We start from the raw sequence: 23228 nt of genomic DNA on the forward strand, positions 1-23228 counted from the left end.
ACCCACTAGTCCCCAAGCGCCCAAGGACAGGAGCAGAGTGGGCAGAAAGAGTGGACTAACATACTAAATTGACCTGACAAATGCAAGGAGATAAGCCCTGGAGCCTGGAGCTTCCCAGCCCTGGCCTCCAGGGCCAGAGCTTTAGAATCAGACCTGGAGGGCATCCCCACTGTCAGTCAACCAAAGGTCACTGCTGCCAATTCAACATCAGGAGTCCCTAAGTAGACGGATGGCAAAGGGGATATTTTATTCAGTAAAAACAGCTCTCCTGAGGATGGCTTGGCTGAGGGAATGGCTCTGTTAAATCAGGTCAAGCATTACAGCTCAGGTAACAGGCAGGGAAAATGTAGCCAGGTGCTCCGTGGAAGCAGAGGTGAGGTGAAGCTGGCTTATATAGAGACAAATGTCCACCCCACCCCGGTCTCCCTGATTGGTTCATTCCCATGCAAATGAGGACTCCAAATTTGTATAGTTTGATTGGTCCATATAGCACTGCCCTAATTGGTAGGCTGCCTAGTTGATCAGTAAATATGCAAATGAGGATATCATTGCACAGCTCCAATTGGATGGAGCAGGTTTTCAGCCCATTGGTCAAATTTTGATTCTAGGAGTGCTCTTATAAGAGTTAGCTCAGACAGCAACAGAATAGTGCGAGAGGCTGGCAGCCCAGTCTGTGGCTTTGCCTTGATGTGCGGCTTCGGTGAGAGGCCTGTGTAGACAATGGCTGCTAGACTCTGGTTATGAATTTGAGCCAAATTAACCACAAAGAGTCCTTCTTGTCATGTATATTCCTTCTAGAGGGTCAACATCTAGGGGGCCAGGGGAGGGGAGCACCTGGTCTGGGATCAGCTCTCATATAGGTGAGAATAAGAATATCTGGGGTAGCCTGGCCCACATGGCTCAGCTGTTGAGCACTGACCTATGATCCAGGAGATCGTAGTTTGATTCCCGGTCAGGGCACATGCCCAGGTTGCGGGCTTGATCCCCAGTGACTCTCTCACATCACTGATGTCTCTATCTCTCTCTCTCCTTCTCTCTGAAATCAATAAAGATATATTTTTTAAAAAGAAAGAAAGAAAGAAAGAAAGAAAGAAAGAAAGAAAGAAAGAAAGAAAGAAAGAAAGAAAGAAAGAAAGAAAGAAAGAAAGAAAGAAAGAAAGAAAGAAAGAAAGAAAAGGAAAGAATATCTGGGGTAACTGTGTTACAGGAAGAGTTCATAGCAAGAGTAAAGGCCCTGACACTGGAAAAAGCATGGATAGTTAGGGAAACTCAATCAGAATGGGGGTTGGGGAAAGGAAGCAGAAATGACACTGGAGGGGTGCTCAGGAGCCTGACCATAATGGGCCTAGGGACCTCAGCTCAAACTATCACCAGTCCCCTTGTGCTCATACTTCCATTTCCCCACTAGCTCAGAGTGGAGGTAAAAACTGTGCTCTGGAAGTGCCAGACTCCTGGGCCTAGAAGCCTCTTGACAGCACATTCCAGATGCAACTGCACACATGCGCATGTGCACTATTGAGGCACAGTGATGTCAACTGCTGGGAATGTCTTCAACAGACGGCAGCATCCTCCCAAACCTGTCCCAGTGCACCCCAAGATGCCCTGAGGGGCACTGACTTCAGACTGGACTCAAATCTGGGGTTGCCTTTCTGGCTCAGGAGGTGTGGTAGCTGAAACAGCTGGGCCTGGTGACCTAAGACCTAGAGACACCCCCTTACACACCAAAAGTCTGGCTGAGCCAGGAACCTCAGTTGGAAGCCAAGACTCCTGAATTCTTTTATCTTCCCTTATGCCTGTTTTTCTTCTATTCTGTGGAACATCAGATGCCCTAAGCCAGTATTTCCCCAAGACCTGAATTCCTGGATTTTAGAGGGGAAAAAGCTATTCTTCTTTCAGTTCCCCTAAAACATGGGAAATCTCACTTGGTGCCCACCTATACTTAACTCCTATCTCAGCTTCCTGGTTGTGATCCTATTGACCTGAAAATTTGTCACCTGTTCTTCTCCTTGTATCTCTACTTAAGGTCAATGTGTCAATGTATGTCACTAGCTTTCCACTCCTGACGGTGATATCAAGTTTCCTTGTAAAACTTAAGCAAACAAAACATTAATAAGACACAAGGTAGGTGGAAGTAAATGTAATTAAATGGGGAATACAGTGTCAAGAGGTTGGAGTTTGGGCAATACCATGTTTTAGAACCTGTTCGTGTATGTCAGGTTCTCACCCAAAACATGTTGTCCAAATAGAACCAGGAGACATTCAGATGAACTTGGGTTGTAGGTCACTCTGTGAGACTTCAGAAGTATCCTTGTTGAGAAAGCCAAGGAAAGGTGGGGATCTCTAGATGGAAAGAGATGGTATCCAATTCCTGGGGCTGCTGTAACAAATTATCACAAACTTGGTAACTTAAACAACAGAATTATTGTCTCCCAGTTCTGGAGGCCAGAAATACAAACTCAAGGTGTGGACAGAGCTATGCTCCTTCCAAAGGCTCCAGGGGAGGGTACTTCCTGCCTCTTCCAACTTCTGGGAGCTTGTGGTCCCTGGGTTTGTGGCCGCGCCCCTCTAGTCTCTGCCTCTGTTGTCACATGTCTTCTCCCTGAGTGTCTGTTAAACCTCTCTCTCTCTCATAAGGATACTTGTGATTTCATTAGGGCCCACTAGGCTGATCTTCTCATTTGAAAATCTTAACTTAATTGCATCTACCAAGACTCTTTTTGAAAAAAAGGTAAAATTCACAAGTTCCAGGGATTAGAATGGGGGCTGTAATTCAGCAGGGAGAACTGAACATGCTTCATGGTTGGGGATCAGAAAAAAAGCTACTCAAGAACACTATGGGGGGGACACTAGGAGACATTTGAGCATGAATGGTGGATTAGATTGCAGCTTGGTTATGGTGAAGGACCGTGCCTTTAGGAGACACATCTGATATGCTTAGAGGGGAAGTGGCACCGTCCCTGTGACTCACTCTCAAATATCCACTTACATAAAAACATTACATGTATGCATTTTTGAGGTGTAATGTAAGCAGCACACACATCAAGAATACAGCTCAATTCACTTTCACAAATCAAACATCTAGCTGCCAAAATCCCTTTATGTCCCACCCTGTCACTGCCCCCGCGAGTGACACCCCCATCCTTATGCCTCACACCATATATTGGTAATCCTGTTTTAGAATGTCATAGAAATGGATCTCTTTTGTGTCTGGCTGCTTCTACTCAACATGATACCTGAGATTCATCTATGCTGTGTGTTTCAGGAGGTTATTACTTTTCATGGCTGCTTAGTATTCCCTTGTGTGCATTTGCTGCAATGTATTAACCCATTATACTGCTGATGGAGAGCAAAAAGAAGATATATAATTGGGGACTCTAGGAACAGAGCATGCATGTGCTTTACCCACTAAAGATATATAATTGGGGACTCCAGGAACAGAGCAGAGCATGTGCTTTACCCACTAAAATGGCTACAATCAAAATGACAATCACAAGTGCTGGTGAGAATATGGAGTAACTGAATATGGAGTAACTGTGGATGGGAATATAAAATGGGGCAGGTGCTGTAGAAAACAGTCTGGAAGTTCTTCAAAAAACTAATCATAGAATAATCATAGGCCCAGGAATTCTACTCCTAGGTATATACATGAAAGAAATGAAAACATATGTTCACACCAACACCTGTACACATATGTCCACAGCAGCATGATATACAATAGCCAAAAGGTAGAAACAACCAAGTGCCCATCAATGGGTAAGTGGATAAACACTGTGGGGTGGAGGGAGTCAATGGGGGGGACACATCTGTAATACTTTCAACAATAAAGATAAATTTTTTAAAAACAGCATGCTCTGTTCCTGGAGTCCCCAATTGTATATCTTCTTTTTGCTCTCCATCAGTATAATGGGTTAATACAGTAAACACAATGTAGCCCATCCACACACTAAAAAGAAAAGGAGTGAAGTAGTGACACATACTATAATGTGGATGGACCTTGAAAACACAATGCTCAGTGAGAGAAGTCAGACACAAAAGGCCATGTAGTGTGTGACTCCATTTATGTGGAATGTTCCAGAATAAGGCAAATCCACAGGCAGGAAGTGGGTTAGTGGGTGCCAGGGTTTGGGGGAGGTGATAGGGAGGAGATGCTAATGGTGAAGGAGTTTCATTTTGGGGTGATGGAATGTTCTGGAACTAGATAAAGGTAGATAAAAACTCTGCATGTACTGAAAACACTGTGTGGTATGTGAATTATGTTTCAATGAAGCTATTATTAAACTCCAATAACACCTGGGGCAGGGCCAGCTTCCTGGGTGTGGGTCCCATCCATCACACAGGGGACCTCAAATTATCCTCCTGGGGGGGGGGTGGGAACACTCTAGGAAGGGAAGACCAAGTTTCTGGCTGGCTGGCAAGTAGGGAATGTTATTCCGAGTCTGTATGCTGTACCTCTGCCAACAAGGTCATAGAGTATCTCATTCCATCCTTCTAGCCTTCCCTTTCTTGACCCAGAGAAGGAAGGGAGACTTGGGGAGGTGATGAAGGCGCACAGGTCCCTCAGGTGCTGGCCTCAGGCTTCCAGTGTGGCTAGACAGGCTGTACTGGATCCAGGCCATAGGGACAGCCTCCCCCATCTGGGGTCCTGGGGCTTGGGCATTTGCCATAGCTCCTGTTTGGCCCTCCTGGGGCCAGGAAGAGGTATTGGGGGATCCCCAGAGCCACTTGGAAGGCAACTCAGCTTCTGGCTGGACCAGTTACCCCTCCAATGTTTCATTAGGGCAAGCTTGTCACCTTTTCTTCACCCTGGTGCCACCTGGAGCCATGGCTGGAGGACTGGGCTGATGGGAGCAGAAGGTCAGGGATTGGAACCTTGGGATGTGTCCTATGTGGGGCTGTGGGGAAGTTGCTGCCCACCCAAGCTTCAGTTTCCCCACCTATCAATGGCGCCTCTTGGCTTTGAGTCTGTGAATTTCACTGTATTCACCATGCAGGACCAAAGGCACAGGATGGCTCCCAGTGGGGCCCAGATGTGTCTATAAATGATGAGCAGGGTATAAACGGGCTGCCCTACTCCTAATGCTTAAGACATGCAGCTCCAGATGCTGGGAATGGGGTGCTGGCCTTGGTTACCATCCACTGGCCACAGATATGCCCATGAGTCCATCCTCCCATTGACCACTTTCCCATCCACCCACCTGCCCAAATGCCTGTGTGCACACTGTATCCCAAGCATTCATCTGCTCTTGCACCCACATGCTCCCCCAGCCCCATGCCCACCCCTCAGTGAAGCCTCCTGTCCAGGGGTCTGGCTCTCAGGAAGCTCCTGTTTGGAGGACAGATGAGTTCCACCTGGGCCTGCTCAGTCCAGGGGCCTGGCCAGCACTGAAAACACTCAGACCAGAGCTTCCCCGCCAATCTCTGACCCCTGAGCAACTGCACGTCTGTCTCTCCGTTGGATTTATCCTCTGTCTCTCCTATATCTGTCTCTCTCTGTCTCTCTTAGCTGTCTTTCCCTGTATCTCATAATCTCCGTCTCTCCACCTTAGTCTCCGTTTCTCTTTGTAGCTCTGTCTTAAGCCTCTTTGCCTCTCACAGTCTCTGTATCTCTGTCTCTCTCTTTCCATGTCTCTCAAGTCTTTCTCTGCCTCATTCTCACTGTCTCTGCTTCTCAAGTCGCTCTGTCTCTGTCCCTCAGTCTCTGTCTCTATTTCTGTCTCTGTGTCTCTCTGTTTCGCTGTCTCTGTTTATCTCTGTCGCTATCTATGGCTCTGTCTCTCTCTAGTTCTATCTCTGTCTCTATTTGTCCCTGTCTCTATCTCTCCATCTCAGTCTGTCTCTGTGGCCCGCCTGTCTCACACTTACACCCCGCAGTCCCTACAGGCCAACCCGTTGACTCACAGGCGCTCACTGCCCTCCCCACAGCGCAGGACGAACACGCTCGGGGCCTCAGCGGTTTCCCGAATGGGCCGCCCCCGCCCTTCGCCCACCTTGTCCTGGCCCCGCCCGTTTGCCCCTCCCCTCCGGCGTTGTCCCCGCCCCCGAGGCTCCCTATTGGCCCGTGCGGACGGCCCCTGTCGGACTCTCCATCCCTGACTCAGCAATGGCAGAGCCGCGGACTTGCTCCGCGAGGCTGGAGCCGGCGGCGAGCAGACTGCGAGGCCATGCGCCGCCGCCTGTGGCTGGGCTTGGCATGGCTGCTGCTGGCTCCGGCTCCTGGCGCTGCGCGGACTACCAGCGGGCCGCGGAGACCGCGGAGCTACCCACACCTAGAGGGCGACGTGCGCTGGCGGCGCCTCTTTTCCTCCACCCACTTCTTTCTGCGCGTCGACCCCAGCGGCCTCGTGCAAGGCACCCACTGGTGCCACAGCCCTGACAGTGAGTCGCGCGGGGCTGCCCGGTGACGGGGGTGGGGGTGGGGGTGGGGGTGGGGTTCTGGGCAAATAGGTGGGCAATAACAACAGCAGTAATCTTAATAGTGAGCTGGGCCCTCCCTAACGCGATGGATGCTCCCCGGGGCCTCTTGTGGTTGTATAGCATTGGCCAAGTCATTTACCCTCTAGGTCCTCATTCCCTTCAACTGTAAAATGGGCCAAACACAGAGGAAGCTGCCAGCTGCAGGCCTGGCTCGGTAGCAGGGAAGGGTCTTTGCAGAATAGTTGAGTTTGGGTCACTGGGCACATTTGCAGAGAGGAAACTGAGACTCCAGAAAGTTACATAATGCAGTGGGGCAGAGCTGGGCTCTGAACTTGACTCCCACAATGCAAAACACAACTCGGGGCCTGCCTGGGTTGGCAGAGAGGCGAAATGACCTGCCCAGGGTCACACTGCTGCGGGGGGGGGGGGGGGGGGGGGTTGTTGGAGCTCCTTGATGCCCAAGAACCTCATGAAATTGGAGTTACTGTCCCTGCTGCCCCACCCAATAAACAACAGGCACTCAATAAGTATCTGTGGAATGTGTGAGGCAAGAGGAAGATGCAGGGGCAAAGAGAAGGGGGTTGGGGATAGCTGGGAGGCCAGGGCGGTCAGTGACCCCATGGCCCTGCCTCAGTCTCCCCACAACTCTGAGGTCTGGGCAGGGGGAGCTGGGGGGATGGAGCTAATCGGCTGGCCACTGCCTGAATCATCACCATTAGGGCAGATAATCATCCCTGCCCTTCCCAGCTGCTTTCATCTGGGGCTCCCAAGGTTCTCATTAGGTTCACTAGACCAGGGCAATGACAGGGGACTGGCTGGGCCGGTTGAATGGTGGTGGACAAAGCCAGGCAGGGTGGCCTCAGGCTGGGGGTTTGGCCTGGCTCTGCTGGGTGACCAGAGACAGTTGCTGCTTGTGAGCCTTGGTTTCCCCATCTGGGCAGTGGTCCATTGGTGGCTCTGTGTGGTTGGGCTTGGAGGTCTTGTGTCCTTCATTAATTCAGTGTTTATTAATTGGATACCTCTTGTATGCTGTGCTGGGCACAAGGGAAATACTGGTGACCAGGACAGCTCACCTTCATGGGATTTGAGAACAGAGGGTAAAGCAGTTAAACATGTGAACAAGTAATACGATAATTTCAGAGGGGACCAGGTGGGGTACAAAGAAAATGAAAATAGGGCAATATATAAGAGGTGACTGGGGGACTGCTTTATCTGGGAGGTCTTGGGTGACTCTTCAAGGAGGTGGGCTTGAGTTGAGCCTCATATCAAGAAAAGGAGCTGATCATGCACAAGAGGAGCCAGGGACCTGGCTGAGGAAACAGCAGGTGCAAGGCCCCATGGGGCATGGGGTGAGCTCGTCACCTCAGACATCCAAGTCCAGACTGAAGACCAGAGGGCAAGCCTTGACTCCAGATTAGACCCTAGTGCACAGATTAGACCCCACAAAGGTGAGCTGTCCTGGTCACTGTTATGTCCCCCATGCTCAACACAGCATACAAGAGGTGCCCAGATTAGACCCCAGCGCATGGCTGAGGGTGTGTGGTGGCTTGTCCTGAAGTCCTGCTTGGCTGGACAGGAGACATTGGCTCAGAGCCTGGCAGAGCTCTCCCAGGGTCATCCACCAACAGATGGGGCCTAAAGCTGGCTCTGCTCCTTCCCCAGCCTGTTTTCCCCTCTGGGAAGTGGGCACAGTCAGCACCTCTCGCATGGAGCTGCTCTATGGGCTTAGTGGGGTACAGTGCTTGGCATACAGTTGGCGCTCCATGTTAGCAGCTATCAAGTTGAATACACTATGTTGTAAACACCCTATGCCCCACCCTCAGACCTTTGCTTGGGCTGTGCCTCCCTTCTGGAGTTTCATCTCTCTGTAAGAGTGGGGGCAGCTGGCTGAGCTGTCAGAGCTGGACATGGCAAAGGCAGTAAGAACTTTTAGGGGGAAGTTACACAGCCCATGGTCACTGTTACACTCAATACTGGTTCTTACTGAAATCAACAGCTCACCCAGGCAAAACCTCCTCTAGCTTGGTTTTCTCACCCCTGACCTAACCAGGACCCTTTCCTGCTCCACAGCTTCCTCTGGCTCCCCAGTACCCTTTGGAGAAAGCTAGACCCCCCTCCCCCTTACATCCTCCAATGTATCAGGGCCACAACCTCCAGGCAGCTCCTGGTAGGCCTGTGTGGTCCCCATACCCAGCACAGGGCCAGGCACACAGGTGGTGTTTGGTGAACATTACTTGAATGAATGAATCAATGAATGAATGAATGAGAGAGAGAGAGAGAGAGAGAGAGCACATGGCTGAGGGCCCTGACTGAGCCCTTCCCAGCAGGCATCATTGAGATCCGCTCCATCCGCGTGGGCGTCGTGGTCCTCAAGGCTGTGCACACCGGCTTCTTCGTGGCCATGAGCCACCAGGGCCACCTCTATGGGTCGGTGAGTGCATGGTGGGGGTGGCCAGTGGTGGGCAGGTACTGGCAGGAAACTGGGGTCCAGTGGCCTCATGTGCCCGACCCCCCGCAGCGGGTCTACACTGCTCACTGTAGGTTCCAGGAGCGCATTGAGGAGAACGGCTACAACACCTACGCCTCACTTCACTGGCGTCACCGCGGCCGGCCCATGTACCTGGCGCTGGACAGGCGGGGGGTCCCAAGACGTGGTGGCCGGACCCGGCGGCACCACCTATCCACTCATTTCCTGCCCGTCATGGTCTCCTGAGGCCCAGAGGGGCTCTGAGGAACAGCTAGATGAGATTCCAGAAGGCACCTGGGCAGGTGGCCAGGGACCAGAGGCTGGAGGAGGCCTAGGCTATGGCCAAACCATGTCTGGTCACTCATTCATTTCACAAGCATTGAGTGCCTTCTGTATACAGGGCTCTGGGGACCCTGCAGGAACCCCACACATGCAGCCTGGCCCTTGTCAGTCTGAGGTGGGTGAACACTGAGCTGAGCAGGGGCTGTAGGTGTCCAGTCATGAGCCAGGAAGCAAGGAGTCCCCAACAAGGCACCTCCTGGACTAGAGACTGAAGGGTTCAGCTATGCGGTCACCAGGTCTGGGAAGAGCATTCTGGGCCAGGATACAGCCTATCAAAGACTCAGTCATGGGAACCATTGGAGTGCTGAGGCAGCAAGGAGACGGGGAGCTAGGGGCCAGGGGAGAGAGGGCAACATGGACATGCCACAGGATGACAGGTCCTGGTCCCAGAGCCTGTGGACATGTTGCCTCACATGGTAAAGGAACTTTACAGGTGGGATTAAGTCAAGGCCCTGAGATGGGAATGATCCTGGATTGGGGGGGGGGGGGGGCAGTATCATCACAAGGATCCTCATAAGAGGGAGGTGGGAGGGTCTGAGTCAGAGATGAAAGAGGCTGTGCTTCTCGCTGTGATGATGGAGAAAGGGGCCACGAGCCAGGGAAGGACCAGCCCTGCCCACACCTGGGTTTAGCCCCCTGAGACTTATGTAAGACTCCAGATCCCAGAACTGTTAAAAGAATAAATGTGTGTGGTTTAAGCCATAAAGTTTTGGTGATTTGTCACAGCAGCTATAGAAACACACACACAGGATCTGAAATTGAGTAATGTCTTCAGAACTCCTCAGTTCTTTGTGGGGGAGATGTGCCATGTGCAGGCCGAGGGGCTTCATGTCAGCCTGGGGGTGGAGGAGGGGTACACAAGAAGTGCTGTGCCTGGGGGAGTGCCCACCACCCTCCCAGAACCCGAGCCCCCCACCCCGGGGCTGAGCTCTGCAGCCTTGGCCCAGGCAATTCCACTCTGGGCCTCAGTTTCCCCTTCTATAAAGTGAGAATCATGATGCCATTTACCCCATGGAGTTTCGTGTGGGGCTAATGTGGGAGCCTCTCCCAAGCCATTCTGCTTGGGACAGGTAATAATAGTCCCTGGGGGTGGGGTGAGGGCTCCCACCCTCCTTCTGCCACTTAAAATACAGAAAACAAAGCCAGGGGTCAATTACTTGGGGGCGGGGTGCAGACACTCACTGTGGTAGGTCTGGGCCAGTGGTTCCACCTGGGTGACTCTGCATTCCAGAATAGCCTTCATACATGAACATCATCGGCTCCAGTAAGGATAGGCTGGGGAAGCCTCACCTGACAGCTCAGCACATTGGGGTTTCCTGCTTCACGTTTCCAATGCAGTGACCCTCTGCACCTTCTTGTTGAATGTCACCAGCCCACTTCCAGGGTTCTGGTTTGGGACAGCGGTATTGGCTGCCCAAGAGGCACAACCCCAGGTCCGGCGCAGAAGGAAAACGCCAACCACCTGCTTCTCTAAGTAGGTGTATTTTTAAATAACTTCCAAGATACATATATTTTTTCCTTTAAAAAACATGTCAGAGCAGTTTAGTTCTGTTTTGCTGGTCATCCTTGTGGTCCCGAGCCCCCTGCACTCAAGGTGGGGACTGTTGGCCTGTCTGGTGGGGCCAAGACCCCAGCTGAGTGGCTCTACCCAGTCTTTCCACAGATCATGCAGGGCCGCGTGTGAGCTAACGTCCATTTATTTCAAAGCAGTAATAATTTAAAATTATAAAAACCTTTTCACTGTTGAACATGTAGAGGGTGAGGTTAGAGACAAATGGGACAGGATGCTGGGGGCGACACATGCCCTGCGCCCCTCTGTGCCCAGCCCCTCAAGGGACATCCCTGGGGGAGGGCCGGGCTTCCTCCACAACCTGGAGGCAGTGGGTCCTCCGAGCCTCTGCCCACGGCTGGGGGCACAGCTGGCACCAGAGTCCATGGGAGCCACGGTGGTGTGAGAGCTGAGGCAGGTGGGGGGCACCTCCTGGGCTCCAGGACGTCCGTGTCCCTCATGCCCACAGGGCCTGGTGCTGGCCAGGGTCCTGTGCTTACTCTGGGGACTGGCGGGGGGACTCAGGAGTTGCTTGCTGGGTTCTCATTGCTGGGTGAGCTGGAGGAGGAGGATGACGAGGAGGAGGAGAAGCTCACCCCGGTCAGGCCTGGGGGGTTGGTGGCCGTGTTCTGTCCTGTGAGGCTTTTTCGGCAGACAGGGCAGCTGTCGTGCTTTGTGGGGAGAGAGCAGGAAAAGGGAAGCAGTTCAGAGGCTGGCAGGGATGGGGCAGGCCCTGTGGTAGTGGCCACCAGCCTGCTCGCCTGCTCACCTGCTCCAGCCAGGGCACAATGCATCCATCATGGAAGAGGTGGTTGCAGGGTAGCTGCCGCACACGCTCACCCAGCTCGTAGTCGTCCTTGCACACAGGGCATTCCAGCCCAGAGCCTGCGGGGAGCAGGGAGTCCATGACACACCCAACCAAAGGTGTCTCGTTGGGGAGACTACCCATCCAGAGCCACCTTGGACCCAGAGGAGGGAGAGAGGCTGAGTCCTGTGTCCCAGGGGAACAGAGGGGACACTGATAAAGCCTCCCCCTTCAAGCCGACCTTTGGTCCAACATAAAAATCCTAGGGAAATTATCTCAAAAAGAAAAGAAGCTAGGCGACTGAGGGCCACGTACCTACGTGTTCCTCGGTGACAGGGACGGTGGGAAGGGCCTGGATTTTCTCTTTGTCTGCGGGTGGGGGGCCTGTGTTTTCAAACTGATTGAGGAGCTGAAAGACAAGAGGCCAGAGTACAGAAGCCTGCCCGACTCTGAAATGCAAGGCTGGGTTACCTGCAAAAGCACTGAGGCTGCTTTTGTCCTAGTCCCCAGGACCCCCACTTAGGGGTTAAAGGTCAGTCACCCCATGAGGCCCAGCCACTGGCTCCTACCCACTCTTCTGCTCATCTAGTTAGTGTCACCTCACAGCCAGGGCAGGAAGACAGGGCCCTGGGGCTGAGGGTCCCACCCAGGGGCTCATGTGATCCTGTGTGCTGTGAGACTTCAGCTAAAACCAGAGGGCCGAATCCTATCAGAAACAAAATACTCAAAGGGATCACTGGCAAGCAGCCCTGAAGATGGCAATGTCTCTGCCTCACAAGTGCCACTGAGGTCACAGTGAACACACATCCCGGGCCTCACTGGGGAGAACGTGGAGACCCATGTGAGACAAAGCCAGGACCTACAGCGCCCAGCACACAGTTTCCTGCTCTACAGTGGTGCCGTGCTAGGAGGAAGCATTTGGCTGGTGTGCCTCAGCCTCAGGATTGAAGTTATAGGGAGCTGGGGAGCTAGAAAGCGGAGCATCCATGCCAGGGATGCAATCCACTAGGGTCACACTCCTACAGTCCTCTCAGTGCTCGGGCAGGGGGGCGCATGGGCCTATCAAAACTCTGCATCCCTTCAGAAGGAAAGATAGCAATGTCCCTAGTGCTAACTGGGGAGGCCTACCCCATACCTGTGTGATGATCGCATCCAGTCCATTGGCCCCCCAGGCGTAGTCCATCGGGTTTGAGTGCAGGACACCCCTGGGCAGAGATGCGTGGGGTTCAAGCGGCAGAGGGGCTGGGTGGGGCTTGGGGGACCCGCCCACCTACTCACCAGGGGCCCAGGCCCAGGTTGGGGATGGTGGCTGGAGTGATGATGCCATTGACCAGCTGCTGGATGATCCTGGAACAGAGCAAGTCAGGGCCTGCAGTCAGTGCATTCCCAGGGCCAGGGCCCTCCCGGGGAGGATATACAAAAAACTCTAACTCAGCTTCTAAATCCATAGCATTTAAAGGTTGTGCTTTCAATTGGTAAGATTCGTGGTGAAGAATGAGCCCGGCCGGCATAGCTCAGTGGTTGAGCATCGACCTATGATTCCGGAGATCACAGTTCGATTCCCAGTCAGGGCACATGCCCAGGTTACAGGCTCGATCTCCAGTGGGGTGCGTGCAGGAGGCAGCCGATCAATGATTCTCATCATTGTTGTTTTTATCTCTCTCTTTCTCCCTCTCCCTTCCTCTCTCTGAAATCAATAAAAGTATATTTAAAGAAAAAAAATTGGAAAAAGAATGAAACACAAGCCCTAGCCAGTTTGGCTCAGTGGTTAGAGTGTTGGCCCACAGACTGAAGGGTCCCAGGTTCAATTCTGGCCAAGGGCATGTGCCTCAGTTGCGGGCGTGTGCAGGGGGCAACCAGTCAATGTGTCTCTCTCAAATCGATGTTTCTCTCTCTCCCCCTTCCACTCTCTCTGAAAAGCAATGGAAAAAATATCCCTGGGTGAGGATTTAAAAAAAAAAAAAAAAAAACACGAGAGAAACCCAGAGAAGTGCTTTCTTCACTGAGTTCCAGGCCAGGTTTCCCCAAGGCCTGGATGGCACCTATGGCTGTGTCACCACATCCAACTCCCATTATACAAACTGGGGGAACATCCTGGAGCTCATGAGAGCCATGGGATCAACCCTGCTGTTCACAGTGGCCCCAAAACATCCAGCCCAGATCCTGGTGTACCCAGAGCCCAAGGAGGGTGTGGGTGCTGCTCAGACATGATAGGCTGGGGCATCAGGGACCAGCTGAGCCCTAAGCTAGAAATGCCTCCAGCTCAGTGAGGAAAATGGATGGGCTCTGTGTAGATTTAAACCCACTTTAAGTGACATGGGTGCTTTGTGTACAGTCAAGTCCATCTCAGATGTGTGAGAAGCCTAGCCACACCTCCTCTGGAGGGACGGGGCCTGCAAGGAACACTGAGTTTTAATTCTCAGTCCTTCTGAGTGCGTTTCCCCTTCCTATGCTGTCCTCAGGCTAAAAAGCCTTTCTGGTGCCAGCCTTCACACAGCAGGGGGCTAAGGGCCCTGTTACAGGGCAGGGATACCAGAAACTACCAGCTCACTGCTGCCCTGGGACAAGGACCCGAAGGTGAATCAGCCACACCCAAGCCAATGAGGCCCTGCTTAGAATGACGATGGGGACACTCAGTGTGACATGAGGCCCCCTAAGCCCTGTCTAGGCCCTTGAGTTGTGTCCTTCAGTACCCCCATCCCCTAGCCCAGCCAGGGCCCCGACCCCTATCTGCACCACTCCATTTTGCATGGCAGGTTTGGGTGGCTCTGCCAGAACTCATGGGAAAACTGCCCTGCCCAGAAGCAGCACCCACACCTCTGTGCCCATAGAATCTTCTGGATGGGCAGATGGTCACTCTGCCTGAGCAGAGTGGGGCAGGCTGGAAGCCCCCAAGAGCAACTCACCCACCAGCCCCCCACAGCTCACTCACCCTTCCAGCGTGGGGACGCCTTCATGCCGGCCAGTGGCCCGCCTTGCGGTGAGGCGCGCACGGGGCTGCCGGGCGCCATACCGGTGCCGGGACTGCTGCTCTCTCTCCCGCCGGTTCTCGGGGTCCCTGCCATTGTCGGCCAGCGCCCCTGGGGGGAACGTGGGGATCTCAAAGCTGTCGTCAAAGATGCCGAAAGCAAACTGCCCGTAGCCCTGTGGCAGCGTGAAGAGGTGTTGGTCCACATTCTGCAGGAGGAAGGCCGTGACCGTGGGCCCCTTGCATGGGCACCACAGTTCCTCCCCACTGTGGCCACTGTTCTAGGCTCGGGGCTTCAAGGGGACAGGGAGACACCAGAGAAATCTTGGTGCATGTGAGGGATGCAGGAGGCTTCCAGAGGAGGGACTAAGGAAGGGGAATTCAAGAGGCCCCAGGGCCCTGGCCGGATAGCTTAGTTGGTTAGAGTGTCATCCTGATAAACCAAGGTTTCGGGTTCCATCCCCAGTCACGGCACATACAAGAATCAACCAATGAATGCATAACTAAGAGGAACAACAAGTAGATGTTTCTCTCCACCCCCCTTTCTCCTCTCTCTCAAATCAATTAAAAAGAAAAAGTTTAGTTAAAGAAAAAAAAGAGGTCCTAGGAGTCAGGGAGAAGGACAACTCTGCCTGTTGGGGAGTGGCATAAGCAACCACCTGCAGGACGAGGGGCTGAACCTGTTTCCTCAGCCATGCGGGGCATGATCCATTGTCAGGGGAGGCCAATCAACTCACCTCAAATGGCTGCCTGCTTTGGTCTGTGGGGGCTGTGGAGGGAGCGGAACCATTCTCTGTACTCCTGGGTGGACACGGTGCAAGTCAGCAGTGGGGCGACCCGCTGGAGAAGAGGCAGGACCCCCGCCTGACCCCCGCGGGCCTTAGGGTCACTCTTTACCCTCTGCAGCCCCTGCCCTCATCCCAAATCAGGAGAGTGGAGACGATCTTAATCTCTGGCTGCTCAGGACTCCAGGGCACCACCTCAAGCCCAACCCCTGCCCACCATGGCCCTCCCAGGCTCTGCCCACCAAAAACAGATCTGAATCAGCAATGGGTACAACACCCACATGTCCGCTCATCACAACTCTGCTCTCTCACCCCAGAGGCCTGGATCCTACCAACATGCACCTGGGCCCGAGGCCTCTGTGACCAAGGGGCTACATTACCTGGTCTCTTCTGGAAGTTCCTCGATGAAACCAGACTCACATCGTGGGCAGATGTAATCCTGTGGGAGGAGAGAGCACATGAGCATGGTCTCAGCATCCCGGACGCCATGTCATCTGCCTCCATGGGCTCAGTAGGCAGGGTGTCTACCCTGCCTGGAGCAGGACACACCTTGGGCCCCGGTCTCAGGCCAAAGCAAGCAGCAGAGGACAGGAGTGAGGCTCAGGATGGGAGTCACCTCCCGAAACCCTTCTGTGAAACTGCTCCAGTCCAGGATCAGACCCAGCAGAGGCCTGGCTGATGGATGTGGGCAAGGTTTGGGCATGGGCACCTATCAACCACAGCTACAACCTCTATATCTCAACCTGTTCTTCTGCAGGTGATCTCCCCAACTGCCCACATCCCAGTCAGAGAGTTTCAGAGTGTCCATTCAGCATATCAGCTGATAAAGGCTCTGACAAGGCCTGCAGCAAACACAAGCCAGCTAATAAGGGTCCAGCAAGCTGTTCACAAGAACATTCTCAGTGGCCCCCTACACGCACATAAAGGAGATATGGTCCTGGGTAGGTGCCTGATCCTATACTCCTGGAGGGCTGCACAAGAGACCATCTGTGGGGCTCTAGGGCTATCTGGGCCTCAGCAGGTCAGCTCCCAGGAAGGTGGCCACTGAGGGCAGAGGGACTGACCTGTGGACACCCCACAGTAGCATTTCTGGAACATTCTGGCAGCCCCGGCAGAGGACCTGTGACCCTAAGCTAGAGCATGACCCCATCTGCACTGGCCACACCCCCTGCATCCCTCCCTCCGGCAGCCAGGTGGCAGACTGTGATGTCCTGGGGCAGGGAGCAGAGGACCCGCCCAGGCACAAAATGTGTGAGCCCTGAAACCACGCTGATGTCCTTGAAACAAGCCCAGTCCACACTGTGATTGTTGGGTGTGTACAGGGCAGGGCTATCACAGGTGTCCTTAAAGCCACAGACAGGAGACAAGACATCCATGGAAGACCTGCTTCTGCCCAAGGTGACATTTCAGAAGCACTGCCGGCATGCTGTGTGGCAGAGAAGGTGGGGCTGTTCACAGTCCCATGTGACATCACCTTCTGCAGGAGTAGCCCCACGGTGGAGAGCTGGACACCACCATCTGGACAGCGGGTGCTGCACAGCACACACCTGGCCCCTCTCACCTGCGCCACTACCAAAAGCAAAGCTGCCAGAGCCAAGTGGGGAGGGCAGGTGGGAGCTGCACAGGTCACTGGGCCTTATATCCAAAATATATAAAGAACTCTCAATAAAAAGACAACTCAGTTAAAATATGACCAAAGGATCATTTCTTCAGATACACAAATGGCCATTGCCCATAAAAAGATGCTTGACACCATCAGGCAAGAGGGAAATGCAGATTACAACCAGTGAGACACACTGCACACCCATGGGATGACTACATTCAAACAGATCACAGTGACAAGTGCTGGCAAGGACATGGAGGAATCGGAACCTCCAACACGCTGGTGGGGACGTGCAATGGGCAGTCTCTCCATAACACAGTGAGCAGTTCCTTCGAAGGTCACAGTCACCACATGGCCCTGCAATGCCACTGCCAGGTGTCCACCAAAGCGAAATAAAAACACCCCCACAAAGAATCCTATCCAAGCATGTCCATGGCTTGAGTCACAAGAGCCACAATAACCCAAGTGTCCATCAACTTATGAATGTGGTCATCCACATACTGGAATATTACTCAACCGTGAAAAGGAGTAAAGCACTGACACTCAATACAATGCAGATGGACCCTAAACACATGATGCTCAGTGGGAGACACCAGACACAAAAGGCGACACGGTATGATTCCATTTACGTGCAATCTCCAAAACAGGCAAATCCACAGGGACAAGGAGTGAGTCAGTGGTTATCAGGGGCTGGGGAGAGAGAGAAGGTGACTGCTGATGGGGACAAGTTTCTTTTGGGGTGATGGAATATTCTGGAATCGAATGGAGGGGATGGGCGCACAACTCCAAGTATACTGACCATACTGAAGTGTACATTTTAAATGGGTCATATCTCAGTAAATTGTTATAATAAATGGTGAGGACAGCAGCCCTCTGCCCTCCTGAAAAGGGGAGCGAGGGTGGGGGAACAGCTCTACCACAGTGAGTGATGACAGTTAAAACCCAACATGGGACTCCCGGCCAGTGGAGTGTCACTCAGGAGCTCCTCCTATCATCCTCCTGCCAGCCTTCAGCCTGTTATTTACTTCAAAGTTTCACACGAGCTACAGGAGGCTTTGTGAACAGGCCCACAGGGAAACGTGGCTGCAGATACCCCATAAACCTGGCAAGGACAGACAAACCTGCCCACCACCAGGGGTCTGCCCAGGGAACCCCTCAGCTCTGGGTTCATGGGAGGGTCCAAGCTCTCACCAAATCCTGGTGGAACTCCCACCCCAGACCTGTAGATGTGCCATGTGGCCTCAGCATGAACATCAGTTTGATCTGCTGGAAACGGGCAACCCTATTCTCCCACTTTTAAGGCTCATTGCAGCTCCTGGGTGCTCACTGCTCTCAGCCTGTCCGATTGTCTTTCTCCTCCAAGGTCCCCACACCTCCCTAAACCCAACTGCTCTGTGCACAACAACATGGTGCCCCATCTCAACACAGAGCACAATCAGCACATAGTCAAGTCCAGAACAGTCTGGCTTGGTCACTCCCATCGCTCCGCCCCCACCAGACCCAAGTCCAGGCTGCCTCTACCCTCCCCCTCGCCCTCGCCCTCTCACCCTGGCAGCCTTATGCTGGTCCTGCCCATCTTGGGGCCTGCATACCATCCCCTCTGCAGGAGCACTCTTCCCCATATATCTACCTGGCTGGCCCCCTCACGGAAGCTGGGTCTCTGCTCAAACGTCACCTCCCGGCTGCAATCCTCGGTCTCCCCACCTGTAAACGGAGGATGGCCTCAACCCCAGGGCTCTGAAATCTGGCAGCCACTGAGGATCCGAGGGCTGTGGTTTGACATTGGGTTGCAGGGAGCCCTGCCTGCCTCTGTGCTCAGTGCCCAAGTCCAGAGTGGCCCTTTGGAACCATAGGCTGCCCCAGACTTGAGGCAGGGCTCCAGCCTCTGATTGCAGGCGGTGGGGAAGGAGCCAGAACTGGGGGTATCCCATGCTCTCCTCAGAGAGCAGATCCCAGAAATTTTTATTACATCAGAGTAGCCAATCGTAGAAACCCACATCCCAGCAAGGGGACTGTGAGATGGAATGTATCCCTCCCACAGGACAGAACCTGTCTCCAGGGAAAGGGACAAGGTGGCCACTGCTCCTCTCCCAGGTGGGGGGGAGACAGCCTGATTGCTGGGCCCTAACTTGTGAGCACCTATCCCTAGCCAATGACCTGTCATGAATTAGTTACTTCTCCCCTCAGATGAGAGGTGAAAGGTAAGGGGATCACCCCAGCATCATCACCATGGCAACAGCAGTGGCCAGAGCACCAAAGATGACACAGATACTAAATTCACTGAGAACTCACTCCATGCACTGGGCCCCCAGGACGTGCCCAGAAGGTACCATCTGGCCCCTCCTTGGTGACAGGAAGGACATGGGGGCTTTGACATAAGGGCCTAGGCCCCTCAGGGTCCCTTGGGAAGAAGCAGAGCTCCAGGTACAGCACAGATCCCAGGGAGGGCTGGTGCAGAGCTGTAGCAGGGGTACATGGACTCAGACTCAAACATAGATAAAATGAGACCCCTACAGCCCCTGGGCCCCAGCAGTGCACTTGCTTCTCCCTCCATCCCACGTAGCCCTCCTCAGGTGTCACTTAGCAGAGAGACCTGCCAAGACCATCGGAAAGCTGTCCAAACCCCACCCCTATCCCTCACATCCCAGTCATGCCCCATCTGTCCTCCCAAACCTCCATGAGCCCTATGCGTACTGCTGGATGCTGGGGTGCAGAGCTCTGCTAGTACCTGACATCATCTAAGGCCCACTTCATGCCATCTACACACCCATCACATACATAGACCCCAGCAGATGGTTAAATCCAGGGGCACCTACCTAACCTAACTTTCTTCCATCTCTCGAGGCTGCTTTTGACACCATTAATAAGGAATGAGACTCCATCTTCCATGGACACAACTGGTGTGCTAGAATCTGCACTGAAGGAGAACTGACCTCTGCACAAGCCCCATGGAAATCAGACACAGTAGGTCCACATCCAGGACCCTGCAGTCATGCATATTCACCATGTCCCCAGCACTCCTGTTTCCAAGTAAGGATCGAGTCTGGGCCTATGCATCAGCCTTAAGGCCTCCAGGCCAGCTGGCCTATCTGGTTCCTGCTCCCACATGCCACACTCAAGCTAGGTGACCTGCCTTTCCCTTTGCGTTCTGGGAGTCAGGTGCTGGGCTCCTTTGTACAAATGTACTCCCTGTGGACCTCATCAATTGAGTGTGGATTATCTTATCAAACCCATCTGACGGCAAGAAGACTGAGGCCCAGGGAGGTTGAACACCTCCCCTACACACAGCTGAGAAGTGGCGCAGCTGGCTGCAGCCTCAGCATGATCCTAGATCCAAGCCTAGCTGGTAGAAAGAAGCCCGAGTCCAGGGTGCCTGAGAAGGTGACACTCTGTGACAATAGCCAGGTCCTGTCACAGTAGCAGTAGGAGCTGCATAAAAACCAGCCCAAGTGTCTTACTGCAGACACAATGGGGCTAGTTTCCTACAAACAGAAGTCCCACTTACTAGGGGCAAGTGCTAGCTGGGACCTTTCACTGTTACCAAGTTAAGAACCAACTTTCCCTCCTTAACGATAAACATCACCCTGTCTACTGAGCTTCATTGAATCTCACTCCAAGCACCCTCCCACCCACCCAGACACCCCCTCCCCACCATACTTACTCTTAGGATATTTACCAATGTTCCTGACTAAATACTTGACAATCACATGTTCAAGGTTGGCTCCCTGACCAGCCAATAAACTCTGAGGGGAAAGGTCATGGCTACCTTGTCACCACTGGATTCTGTGACTCGGAAGGTCATCAGCCCAGTAATAGTCAGAAGAGGTGAGGGTCTTCCTGGTCCAAGGCCACACAGCAAGGAAGTGGCCACACCAGGCCAGGACCCAGGCCCTGTGCTGACCCCAGAATGGGAAAACTTAGAACAGCTAACTGTGCAGATGCCCAGCCCAGCTGCAGCCTCAGCCTCCAGCTTCCTGATAGTTCTAGACAAGCTGCTTTGGGTGAGCCTGAGACCTGGGGCCTATCCTGGGGTTCACACCAGCTGTGAGGAGCTGCATGCAACTGATCCAGGCTGGTGGGCTGTCAGGCGACCAGCCCCTTCCTGCCACGATGGAGAAAGAAAGAACCCAGACTGGGGCGTGCAGAAAGCCGGAAGAAGCAGAAGCAAGACTTCCGGGAGACCAGTACGGCTCCCCAAGTCTGCGCTCATTCACCCGAGGTTTCATTTTTGTTTTATTTTTCCCTTTCCTTAGGGAGGGGAGGAAGTCCTCACCTCTGCAAGCCACACCACCCCTATCCTTTCTCTCCTCCTGGGCCTAGGCACCACTTTCCAAAATCGGATTCTAATTCCTTCTCTTCTCCGTGGCTGGGGTAATTCGGACAGACTCTTCCTGGCCCCGTCCCAGCAGCAATTCCTCTTCCCAGGGAACCCCACGGCTGGAAAGGAAGGACTAAGTGTGGCTCTGAAATCAAAACAGGCTCTTCCACCCACCAGCCAGGTGACTGGGGAGACAAAGTACAAGGAGCCCGCCCTGTAGGTGCTCAGTAAATCCTGGCCACTTCCAGATCCCACACCTGTTCCCCGTGAACTGGCCCAGTGGCAAATGTCAGGACTGTGGCTGGCCCGAGCAGCCGTGGGCCTGTCTTCCCACCTGTGAAATGGGAACGGGTCAGGCAAGGGGAGGGGAACCTGACTCAGAACCTCCGGGATGAGGGGCCTGGAAAACTGTCTTTATCAAGCAGCCCCCTCTACCACACGGCGCTGTCGGGCCACCTTGGGAGATATTAGCCTAAATGAGCAAGAGGGAACACCGGGCCACAGGTTGGATGGGCTCAATCCCCAAGGAAGCGCAAGAATGCAGGCTCCGGGCAGCTGTCAGACCCGGGCAGGGCCACAGCCGCTCGTCCTGACGACCGAGCGCAGGCGGGGGACTTCCACCGGGCGGCCCACAGTGACGCGCGGAGCCGACGACGCGCTCCGGGAACGGCCCCCAGTCACCTTTCCTCCGGGGCCCCGCTTCCTCCTGGGCGGCGCGCCGGAGCAGGTCACGCGGCCTCTATGGGCCTCCGTTTCCCCGTCGGGGACCCAGTGGCCTCACGGGGCAGAAGCCCCGCGGATCGTGATCACCGGCCTCGCTGCGCCACCGGAGACAGGCCCCGCCTCAGAAACCTCCTCACAGCCCCGGGCTGACGCCGCCAAGGCTCAGTTTCCTCGTCTGGGCCAACTGGCCTCAGGCCGAAGAAGAGAGCCCGCCGCCCGCCGCCCGCCGCCCGGCTCGGGTCTCACCGGCAGGCGCGGCACGATCTCGACCGAGCAGCAGTGGCAAAAGTACCGTCCGGGCTGCGGCGACGCCTCAGCCATGGCCGCCGCCGCCTCCTCCGTGCCGCCGGCCCCCCGCGCGGCGCCCGCCGCCGGCCGTTTGCAGCTCTCTGGCGGGCCAACAAGCCCGCGCACGCTCACGCACAGCACGCACAGCGCACGGGGCGGAGTAGAGAGCACAGGAGCAGGTCTGACGGCGCGCTTTGCGGGCGGTGGCTCGGCCGACGGCGGCCGCAGAGGGCCAAACTAGGTACAGGAACCTTCGGAGCTGGGCGCTGGGCAGAGGGGCGGGGCCTGAGTGGGGCGAGGTCAAGCTTCTCCAAACCTGCAAAGGTCCCCCACCTCCCCTTATTATTTCTCCTACCTCAAATCCCAGTGTCTCCCCTCACTGTCCTCATTGCACCTGGGACGCGACAGGCGCTCTCTCACCGGGCCTTTGCACTGGCTGTGCCTCTGCCAGGTGCACCGTTCTCCCAGACAGCCGAGTGGTGTTCTTCCTCACGTCTTTCAAGTCTTTCAAATGTCTAATTTATTGAGATGCCCTCCTCAATAGCATTATTTCCACCTGATAAACTGTTGGGTTAGCTCCACAGCAGATGGGATGTTTGTATTTTGTTACCGGCTAGATTCGTAACAGTGCCTGGCATACAAGCATTCCGTAAACACTCGTTGAATGAATGCAGACAGGAGACCCATTCCTAGATCAAAGGAGGTTCCAGCCCAATCATGCATTTATTTCTTTATCTACTCAACAAACATTCATTGAGCACCTGACTGCAAGGACACAGTATGGGAAACGACAGTGAAAAGGGTGGTCTGAAATACTACTCTCTGGCTGGAGAGATGGGTTCAGACACCTCCAGTTGCTTGAGGTTGAGCCAAAGGATGGGACCCTAGGGTGGCCCTGGCTCTTCCTGGGGAGACAGACAGAGCTTCCTAGGGGAGGGGACATTGGAGCCAGGGTGTTGAGGAAAT

General features: G+C 54.1%; 2 protein-coding genes across 4 annotated transcripts; one reads left to right on the plus strand and one right to left on the minus strand.

Moving 5' to 3' along the window:
• The first annotated feature begins 6091 nt into the window (after positions 1–6091).
• On the plus strand, positions 6092–9140 carry FGF22 (fibroblast growth factor 22). Of its 2 annotated transcripts, none has more exons than XM_087816579.1 (3): positions 6092–6375; positions 8739–8845; positions 8933–9140. In XM_087816579.1, exons 1-3 carry the CDS (start codon positions 6162–6164, stop codon positions 9125–9127), a joined length of 516 nt encoding a protein of 171 aa, XP_087672705.1. In that variant the 5' UTR covers positions 6092–6161; the 3' UTR covers positions 9128–9140. The 2 variants fall into 2 exon arrangements, with proteins under 2 accessions (XP_087672705.1, XP_016070359.1); XM_016214873.2 differs by having other exon boundaries at positions 8742–8845.
• A 1546-nt stretch (positions 9141–10686) lies between these two features.
• Positions 10687–22307, minus strand: RNF126 (ring finger protein 126). Of its 2 annotated transcripts, none has more exons than XM_087816578.1 (9): positions 22221–22307; positions 15711–15769; positions 15283–15346; positions 14510–14721; positions 12856–12924; positions 12713–12782; positions 11893–11986; positions 11542–11657; positions 10687–11443 (listed from the first exon to the last, which is right to left on the minus strand). In XM_087816578.1, exons 1-9 carry the CDS (start codon positions 22293–22295, stop codon positions 11294–11296), a joined length of 909 nt encoding a protein of 302 aa, XP_087672704.1. In that variant the 5' UTR covers positions 22296–22307; the 3' UTR covers positions 10687–11293. The 2 variants fall into 2 exon arrangements, with proteins under 2 accessions (XP_087672704.1, XP_087672703.1); XM_087816577.1 differs by having other exon boundaries at positions 14510–14754.
• Positions 22308–23228: the final 921 nt, after the last annotated feature.

The sequence above is a fragment of the Miniopterus natalensis genome, chromosome 4, assembly GCF_054644295.1.
Source record: "Miniopterus natalensis isolate mMinNat1 chromosome 4, mMinNat1.hap1, whole genome shotgun sequence".
Taxonomy (NCBI): Eukaryota; Metazoa; Chordata; class Mammalia; order Chiroptera; family Miniopteridae; genus Miniopterus; species Miniopterus natalensis.